The sequence below is a fragment of the Epinephelus lanceolatus genome, chromosome 4 (genome assembly GCF_041903045.1).
Source record: "Epinephelus lanceolatus isolate andai-2023 chromosome 4, ASM4190304v1, whole genome shotgun sequence".
In the NCBI taxonomy this organism is placed as follows: Eukaryota; Metazoa; Chordata; class Actinopteri; order Perciformes; family Serranidae; genus Epinephelus; species Epinephelus lanceolatus.
The window spans coordinates 29,505,126-29,515,916 of record NC_135737.1 but is presented as its reverse complement, the minus strand read 5'-3'; the positions used below and the strand labels follow the sequence as shown (position 1 = coordinate 29,515,916).

The 10,791-nt window shown below is 42.2% G+C and overlaps 1 protein-coding gene across 1 annotated transcript; it reads left to right on the top strand.

The window, feature by feature from the left end:
* Window positions 1-1,780: 1,780 nt before the first annotated feature.
* On the top strand, window positions 1,781-7,532 carry aipl1 (aryl hydrocarbon receptor interacting protein-like 1). Its single transcript, XM_033632233.2, has 6 exons — window positions 1,781-2,063; window positions 3,974-4,153; window positions 5,773-5,961; window positions 6,072-6,248; window positions 6,338-6,479; window positions 6,908-7,532. Exons 1-6 carry the CDS (start codon window positions 1,959-1,961, stop codon window positions 7,105-7,107), a joined length of 993 nt encoding a protein of 330 aa, XP_033488124.1. The 5' UTR covers window positions 1,781-1,958; the 3' UTR covers window positions 7,108-7,532.
* The last annotated feature ends 3,259 nt before the right edge of the window (window positions 7,533-10,791 follow it).

The window sequence follows — 10,791 nt, the reverse complement described above, 5'->3', positions numbered from 1 at the left end:
GGAGACCGGGGTGTACCTCCTCCTGCTGGTAGGACTCCTTGAAGTCTCAAAGACGATGTGTGCACGCAGTTCTGCAGACACACATCTGACTCCCCACACAACTGTGTCCATGCTGCAAATCCAGATATGCATTTAAAGACACAAACAAATGCAGCTAGACACGCATAGGCGAAGCACTAGAGAAAGATGTAGGCGGTGTGACGCAAGCATTATGAGTCACTCTGACACAAAGCCTGAGCATTACAACACACGGCATTGTCATGGTATTACCTTTACAACAGGTTGGACGTATTACTGCTCTCCTTCCGCTCAATGGTAGGAAAACGGAGCAAAGGTGAGGACACACACGCACACATAACTTTAAAATGACCCAAAAACCAAAACCATATTCACCTCAGGCCTCTTAGGATATTTTCTTTCAGGTTTATAATTACAGACAGGGGTCCAACAATGATTAATCACACTTTCCTTTTTCTTTTAAACTCACAGATATGATAATTATGTAAAAGGCTGTCACTATAGCAACACAAACCTGTCATCCAAGAGAAGCACCCCACCATATGCCCAGTGTTGCCACAGAGATGGATGGAGGAGCAAAAATCCACAGAGAGAGGAAACAATTCAAAGTTATTTAGACACACTGTAATTAATATTATAATGATAGTGCTCATGAAGCTAGCACCTCAACCTGTTCACACATCTGCTGAGCACATTTTGTAACTATCTGTGAGTGCTACAGATGAATTTACGAAGCCAAATGAAGTGTATGTGTAGCCCAGTGTCATATAAATGTCTCATAAGGGCTTCACACATCCACATTTACAATATATTTAAATCAGGCCTGACAGGATCAAGAAGAGGACAAACTCCAGCTGCACTACCAACCTCTTCCACATGAGGGTGCACTATCTTCTCCCTGCTTGTGCTTGGAGAGTTGCCAAGTGCATACCAAACTGTTGCCCAATCCTGTTACTCTCACATCAGTGGAAAAAAAAAGGCAAACCTGATAGTACGTTGCAGCACTTTGCAAGGATATAGAGGTCTTATTTGAACAGAGATAAGACAGCAATCTCTCAGGATAATACATGGACAAATACCTATTCCTCCATGTTGTTCCACGGAGGAAACACAAAGCTGTAAAGTTATACAATTGTGAGCACTGCCAAGGTGCAGTTATGGGGTTTTTCTATGTGCGCAATTAGAACAGAATAAGGCATTAACACTGGGTAATGTTTTTGGAATAATTGCCCTCTCAAACTGCTTGCAGACTTTGTTAGCAAACACTACAGGAGCCTTGGATTACACACACACACACACATCCACACAGCACAGATGGGAGACAGATGTTTAATAGACAAAGTCAAAGAGTCCATACAGTAATTGTCTGCTCCACCACTTCTCAGTATTCTCGGCATTGTTCAGATCACCACATCCACATAAATCCAGGAAATTTCCTCTGGAATGGAAACCATGTCCTACTCTCACAGACCTATTTGTGTTTTTTTTTTTTTTTCTCCTACTCTCTCTGTCTCTCTCACACACACATATACGCACACACACTTTTGTTCTGGTCTCTGGGTACATCCAGCACCCACACAGGCATTTACATAGACACATAAAACAAACAAACAAATAAAAAAAACCAATGCAAATGTAATCGCCCTCAAATGTCTGTCGCTCTGACTCTGCTTCTCCTCCTTTCTGGATGTTTCTCGAGTGCGACAGCATCCAGAGAAAGTGCTGATGACGACTGATACACAAAGCAACAGCAGAGAGATGATGAGGCGAGGAGGAGAAGTTTCTAATCTCATTATCCCTACGTAACCTAATCCACCAGGAACACCACCTCCGTATGATTCATATCCTTTACACATGTTGTACCACACACATCGTACACACAAACACACTCCTGAGATATACGGTAATATAAGGTGATCCATATCAATAAATAAAAAGAGATGGCGGACATGCAGGACACGATGTTGCTGGGTATGGAGGGAATCAAGAAAACCATCCTGCATGGAGGAACCGGAGATATCCCAAAACTCATCACCGGGGCAAAGGTACTGTAGAACTTTAGTATTTTATTTACATTAATACAACATTTATTAGTTTTGGGAGCCCACAGCCATTTCACTATACAGCTCATTTACTGTGCAGATGAATCTACCCGAACCATATTTCAGATAGGTGGCAGCTCTGTGTGTCTGAATGATTAATAATATTCTTCACGAAGCTAGTTTTAATATTCTAAATCTAATAGAAGTTACATAGGCACTTAATAATTACACTATGCAGAGCATGCAGAGACAAAGAGGGATCAAAAGCATCAAAAAACAGAGAATGCCCAAATCGAGGCTCTTCTTCACCAACCTGTCTTTGACTATCATATAGACTTCATTTTAGATATGACAGAAATACTGTTTTCTTCTAATAAAGGAACAATTTAGTTATGTCTGTTGTGTCTCCTGATAATATGCACATGACTTAAAAGAAGAAGTAACGGACTGTTTTTGGCCTGCTGAAAAGCATGGCCGTGATCTGTCGTCAAGACGACCTACACCTAGACCAAGTCATGACCAGAACCAGTGTATCTAGACAAGACCAAGACTTTGAGGGGTTGAGACTAGGTCAAGACCACAACTGAGGCCAGTGACAGTCCCACACTGCATCGCAATAAAATTTGGAAAATGCAAACCATAGACTCCTCTTCATTCATGTCATTGACGTAGGTAGGTAGGCAGGTAGACAATCAAAAGGCATTGCAGAGGATTTTTTGTGTGGGAATTTTTCTTTGTTTTCTGAGAACAAACAAATACAAAACACTAAAATCAATCATATTTATTCAACACTCCTTTTTCTGAACAGGCAATTTAGTGATATCCCCGTAGTTGTGGTCTTGACCTGTCCTGAAATAAAATGTATGAAAGCGAAGCAAGACCAAGTAAAAATGCAGACGATTCCAAGATGAGACCAATACCTTCACAAAGTGTTCTTAACACCAAGACTGATCTTGAGTACTACAATACTGGATCAGTAATGATTTGATCATTCATTGCATCATTACGTGAGATTTATGGATTCCAGTTTCCTGACTTGGGCCAATTTTTACTCACTGCAGCTGCACAGAATATGTGAGGAGAGGCACGTTCATGTAGCTTCAATTCCCACTGGCAGCCAGTAGAGGCTGATAGAGGACACCTATCCCTTAATGCATTTATAATGGCAACTTCTTACATTTACATTCTTTATTTCTTCCTCTCATGTCCATGCCCAGCAATCAAAGTCACAGTCAAAACAACGCTAATACATATTTCCATGACTGAAAAGGAGCAGAGAAGAAAATCTTTTTTATGAAGCCATTCTTGAGTTTGAAAACACTGCTGCTTAACATTTCTTGGATGTTATACAAGTTTGCGGCCTTGATATTTGCCTGTTTAGACCAGCTGTGTGACACTTGTGACAACTATTAGGTTTCCTTCATGGTTCTCAACACTGATGAGTCACTAATTGACACCATCCGATGTTAATAAAATCACTCATGACGTACTGGTTCTTAAATGAGGGCATTGTTATTATGACATATGGGCAGTTTTTCATGGTCTCACTTTCCTTGGACATTATACAACCACGTAACCTTGGCATGTCTGTCCTTCCTCCTGTCTGTCTGTCTGCCCTGTTGAATAACGGAGTTGTGTGAAGCTCGTGACATAACATTTTTGTTAAGGCTCAGCTGTATTTCCTCCCCTTTTTCAACACAACATACTATCTTTAAGTTTATGGCATTAGAGATCATCTGCATTTTAGGCCTCTCTGATAAATCATGTCACTTCAGCTGCCTCGTGTTTCCTGAGAGAGTCTTTGTCCATAATTAAAGCCGAGATAAGACATGTATTTCCCCCGCTTTCTGTCCACATGGTATCATTTTAACAAGCAAGCCTCATGTCTCTCGATGTGGTTCTCCTTACTCCAGGTGACATTTCACTTCCGCACCCAGCTGTGTGACGATGAACGTACAGTGATAGACGACAGCAAAGTGGTGGGGACGCCCATGGAGGTAGTGATCGGCAACATGTTTAAACTGGACATCTGGGAGACGCTGCTGTCCTCCATGAGGATCGGTGAGGTGGCTGAATTCTGGTGCGACACCATTGTGAGTGCTAAAACAAAAAAAGTGCCAACTGTGTTTCAATTTGTGTGTGTTGCATTGTTTTCCTCCTCGAGCACAGAGCATCATTGTCTGTTGGTGGTGCGAATCTCCTCTGAGAAATCTGACTGTTCACTTTATGCAGAATGCAATACGCTGCAGATGTGGTGGTTATAGGCTCTGTTTTCAATAAGAAACAATACATCACAATATGACAAGTGTTATGTGCTCCACTTTGAAATCTAAAGCCCTAACATAAAGCACAACCATATATTGCATCCTTCTGTTCATGTATCAATCTGTGGCTGCACTGGGCTGACAGAGGCAGAGTTGGGTGCTCACAACTTTTTCAAGACTGGATCAACAGGCTGCCTTAAGTAAAACACTTATATAATAATTACACACGTACGCGGTTTATGACATTCATGTGTTTAGAATACTGTCTGAGGAGCATCTGATTCACTTTTACTTCAGTTTCACTTTGAATTTCCTGCATAATTTCCTTTGTGAGTCATGTTTTGTCCTAATTAAACCATGTGCTGTTGTGAAAGCTGTGCCATACAGATATCCATTGTATAAATATACACGCCCCTACACCAGAGACAGGTGTTATGGAGCAAACATACTTCCTCCGAATATGCAATCGATGTGCGTGTATCTTATTGATCTATAATTTCCTCTTTCTGGTTTGTATTCCTGTGTTTGTGTGTGTGTGTACGTGTGTGTCAGAGACAGATGGGTCAAGGCATACTGTCATTAATCTGCAGCAGCCTCACTTTTCCCTAATCGGCTCTGATTCCTGCTGAATCAGCACTACTGACTCGCCTCAGCTCTGATTAGATTTGATGGGGCTTAGAGCATTTATTCACTCCTCTCTGAACAACATGGCCGCACCACGCAACCCACCGGGTATGTTGTGCAGTGTCACTCCCATCCAGCGGAGGGCAAACTTGCCATGTTGGACTGCGAACAGACTGGGGATGAATGTGATGATGTGATTACAATCAATCTTTAATCAGTTTAATATGAAATGAATCAGATTTCCTGTGTAGGGTAAGTGCAGTATAATCAAAGCAAGTCTATGAATAAGACAGAATTCACGATAGAAAAACTCCGGTCACCTGTTTAATTCCATTTTAATTTTGACTTGAGGGATGAACGATATTGGGATTTTTGCTGATATCCAATATGCCACTTTTCTAACTCATTTTGGCTGACTGTCAATGCCGATAAATACTAATATTTTTTTCCCATCCAATTGTAGAAAGCATTAAGACTCTCCTGTTCGGAAATTACCATATAATTATGCCTACTCTTAACATGATGGCCGACTGGCAGAAGCAGACATTCAGTGCTTTTCAAAATGTATACATCCACTGGGGAAATAAGAAAACTACTTCAAATTTATCCAGCTTTAACAGACAATTCTGACAACAGCCACAACCAAGCCAAGTTTGACCTATTTCGACAACTTAAGTCACAGAATTAAACCATTATCTCATCAACCCATCATATTGACAGAGAAGTCATTTCAGGGTGTTATATATAATTAATTTCAAAGTCTTTAGCTATAAATACTGATGATGTGCTGATACTAGACTCTTGCGATCCTCTCTCCACTCCAGCACACTGGCATCTATCCACTTGTTTCCAAGAGCATGAGGCGCATCGCAGAAGGCAAAGACCCAGTCGAATGGCAAATGCATACATGTGGTATGGCCAACATGTTCGCTTACCACAGCCTCGGCTACGACGACCTGGACGAGCTGATGAAAGAACCAAAACCCCTCTACTTTGTCCTTGAGATGCTCAAGGTGAGGAAGTACATAGACAACCAAGATTCATGAGGATCTGTGTCAAAGGGAAGCTTCCCCTGTGAGGACGTTCAAAAACTAACTCACTATATACACTGTGTGATTGACAGGTGCAGCAGCCTAGTGAGTACGACAGGGAGACGTGGGCTTTGAGTGATGGGGAGAGGCTGAAGGTGGTCCCTGTGCTGCACGGCCAGGGGAACAAGCTCTACAAACAAGGACATTACCAACTGGCCGGACAGAAGTACAAGGAGGGGATCATCTGCATCAAGAACGTTCAGATGAAGGTGATTACGGCAAACTAGTGGTGCAAGTTTTATTTGCTTCTATAAAATCAGTATGCATAGATGTTGATCTGAGCTGCTTTCCTCTTAAGGAGAAAGCATGGGAGGCCCCGTGGTTGAAGCTGGAGAAGATGGCCAACACCTTAACCCTCAACTACTGCCAGTGTCTACTGCGCATGGAAGAATACTACGAGGTTATCGAACACACCAGCGACATCATCAACCAGCACCCAGGTTTGGCACTTACTGACGTAGACTGATGTGATGTGTGTGACTCTGTCATGATGGAGTGAGGGGCTACATAGACATTTCTAAAGCAGAAAAGGTTTTCTTTGCTGAGTAGATTACCATCTTCCAGATAGTTGATATATTGTGAGTGTGAACTGTCTTGCTGTACAGCTCCAAACAAGCTGGGTATGCTCTTGCATCATTTATGGCAGCTGTGAATGTATGTTTCATGTGACTATGAAAGCCTGACCCTATAAAAAGGTCTGGTGCCTGCACTTCAGCATGTGTATGTGTTCACAGATGCTCATGTGACTTGAACAAATTTGTAAAAGGCTGATAGAATTATCCAGTTAAGAACATCTAGCACACACTCGAGCTGCAGATGTCTCTCACATGATCAGAGCCTGTCAAACATGTTCGCATTTGTCCTCCAGGTGTCGCAAAGGCCTTCTACCTGCGAGGGAAGGCGCACATGGAAGTGTGGAATGAGGCGGAAGCTCGGCAGGACTTCAGCAGGGTGCTGGACCTGGAGCCCGGCATGAAGAAGGCCATCAAGAGGGAGCTGGCTGTGCTCAACATGCGCATGGAGGAGAAGAACCAGGAGGACAGGAACAAATACAAGGGCATGTTTTGATCAGGAGAGACTGCGGCCGAGGTTGGAGAATTGGGGAAGTGATGGGCTAAAGAAGAGTTAAGTTATTAAGCCACACACCCAAATCCCTGCACTGACTTTCACAAGGTCTGTGAGACACTCCCAGGATTTTGAAAGACATTCAATAAAATGATCCTGTTTCATTGAATCAGGAAGTTATATACATATATAACCCCCTCTCTGTTTGCCCTCTTTTCTGTTCCTCTGCACCATGAATGAGACAGCCTATTAAATTTCACTCTCATAATCTTACTTAAACAAGCATTTCATTGCTGGAAAGATGGTGTCTTCATAAAACGGGTCTACAGAAGTACTCGAAATCAGTGCTACATGACCAGAGAAAAATACACAGCAATAAACGCTGGTCCATATCTTATCTGCTTAGTTTTACCGTGTGATCTCAGCATTTTCAGCCTCTCTTTCTACAATACAGGAAACAGTGTGGCGCCCACTTCCTACTCACAAAGTCAGGTATTATAGCCATAAAGTACCCTGGAAATCCAGAGTTCTCGCGAGAGCACAATTTGAATTTGCTCAGCGAGTCACTCTGGCAATCAGTAATGATGCTCATTACCCATGCCCTTGGAGCCGAGCTGCACCAATCACATCAGTGTATCTGATATAGGCGGGCCAGAGGCGAGCTAAACAGATGATGACAGTGCTGCGACGACGAAGTCCGGAATCAGTCAGTAAACATTGCAAGATGACTACGGATGAACACCAGTTGTTTGAAACGGCTTTGGCCGCTACAATGAACGAGTTAAACTTGGCTTTTTCTCTAAAAGAGGAACAGAAGACGGCACTCGAATCTTTCCTTTGCAAGAAGGACGTTTTTGCTGTTTTGCCAACGGGATATGGCAAGAGTCTAATCTACCAGTTAGCTCCGCTGGTAGCGCTCTGGATACGTCACCCCATGTATTGTTCTGATTGGTCGTAGTGTTATCCAATTGCGTGCAGTGATATTTACAAACGCATGCTTGGTGCCGCCCCTCGGGTTGGGCCATTTTCATTACTCGTGGCAAGACCCTAAATCTTTCTAGATTTGGGTCTGGATTCCCATGCTAGCCATAAAGTGCACTAAAATAAGTTTCTGAAAACATTTCAGGGGAGAATTAGACACTACAGTAACATTATCTTGGTTTATATTTGATCAGCACTGCCTCGTCTTACAGTTTGATCTGAGTTTCAGAGAGAAAGGGAGCAGCCGTTCAATCCGCTTTTATACTCTGTGTCCATGGTGGCGGGCATATGAAAATGCAAAAGTACAATCTTTAGTTCAAGCAACAGCCTTAGAGCCAGGAAAAAATCATTGGAAGATGAGCAGGGCGATCTGGGAACTGGTAGGGTGGAGAAAAGTTTAACCACAGTTCTTTTACACATACTGCCCACATTGTTATGACACAAAGCTGGTTGAAAACCAGCAACGTATCCCTTTAAATTGGTAAATATTTCACGGATTTCTTTGCATACTGACTGCTGTTTGTATTGCATTGACAGTATGTAATGTTCCAATCTTTAACAAGATTTAAAGATGTATCTAAATGCAAGATTATGGATGCATTAAGTGATCTGAGTGGCAACTGTAATATTGTTGTGGAATATTTTCTCATCGTGCATAGAAAAAAAATCATCCATTCTTAAATGTTATAATAAAATGAAAACCAAGTACTTCCCTGAGTCTTGTAGGCACACTGCCCTGCCACAAGGTGGGGCTCTAACCCCAACTATTCCTCTGTTTCAACCTGAACCCTGTTGGAGATCCTGCGTCTATAAGCAGCAATCTCATTTTCATGAAGAGTCTAGGAGCTCGCAAAACTAAATGATCTGGGTGGTATCTACCGCTCGTCTCCTTCCCTTCTTCTCCTCTGTACATTTCAAAAAGACAGAGGGGAAGGAGACAGAGGGAGTTTAATGCAAAGGGGGAGTTATGACTAACACATCTGGGAAATGCACTAAAAAACACATTTGAAGGCAATTAGGTTTGTGCATCCAGATGAAATATTAGATCAATAGCGTGACATCACACTGGTGGCTCGGTTTCATTCAGGGAATCCCCATTCATCACTATCTGCACCGTTTCCCCCACTCATCACTAACACAGGTCACGGTGCAGTGTAGCACCCACTCAGGGAAATGAGGCTGACGCTAATGCACCAGTCTAATGATGAGGAAAAATCAATAAAAGCAGATCAAAGGGAAAAAACCCCACAGAGGATCATGATTAAACATTCAAGCTATAGCATCCATCCCTTTACAACTGCCTTTACTAATGCAGTTCCTGCCGCTGAATCCTGTCTGATGTGAGGCAGCTAAACAAGGAGACTAAAACTGTGGTTGGATACAGCAGTCATTAGAGACCAGATGCAATTTATCTCTTTCCAGATTCAGTCAAATGTTTTCTTAATCCTCACACTTAAATATCGTCAGTGCTGATGAGAAAATGGACTGAGAAAGAGTTTATGATAGAGGCTGTGCCTGCCCTGGGCTAAAACACAGGGCTACAGTAAATTCTGCATAGCAGCACAATCTGCCGCTGGCTCTCCTCCATAAACCTCTGGTGCTGATGTTGAGAGGAGGGGAAGAAAGGGAGGAGGAAAGGAAGGAGGAGGAGGAGGAGGAGGAGGGGGAGGCCCTGCCACACTGCCCTGCTCCAGCATGAGACGCATGAAGTCAGCCAGAGAAAGCCCATGTCATGCAGGAAGTACAGTGATGGTGTATTCAAAATAAAAACCTGTAAATGCTGGATTCTAAAAGGAAGATAATAAAGTTTTCTGGGTGTTTCTTGTCTGCTTGTCTTAGTCTTTACCCTCTATTTTTACTGATAACCTTATCATTTTGTCTTAATTTAAATCCTACTTAAACAGCTACCTCATGTAAAGCATATGTTTAAAAACTGATTCCTTTCTCTTTCATTCTTACATACACTGCATTCATGTGGCAAATGAGTTTCTTTAGAGAAACAGTTCCCATTTACGTAGACATAATGGGCAATTACATTGGGCATGTAAGCAGAAGGAACTGGATTTTGACCCCTACAATCAACCAAACTGCTCTCACATCTGAGCCAGGGGTGTAAAACTTATTTTAGAGCATGGGCCACATACAGCCCAATTTGATCTCAGATGGGCCGGACCAACTAAACCATCGCACAATAACCTAAAAGCCATCAGCTCCAATAGTTTCCCTATTTTTGTGTAAAGAATGACAAGTACATTCTGTAGGCGTTCATCCTTTAACAAAACAGCTGACATGTTCTAAGAAAAATAAGCGTAATTTGACCAGTATGTCTCGGTTTTTCCACATTCAGTCTGTCTACTTCTCACTGTCATTACATGTGCATTTATCCACACATTTCCTGATACAGATTCTTCTGAACTGAAGCTGCTGATTGACAATATTTTTGCACGATGATCAATATCTTTAAACATGGTCACAGTTAAGCATTCTTCATTATATCAGAGAACTGTTTTCTGGTCAGGGTGGAAGAGGCTCCGAAGCAGAATTTTACATGAAGCAGGCAACACATTGTTAACTCGCTCCTGCAACCTGGCACCTCATATCTTTGTTGTGTCATTTAGGCTAAGTTGAGAATTAAGTTCACTTCTTGTTTTATTGTCCTGTATTTGAAGACATAAGGAATGTATTATTCAGTAAGATGACCTCTGT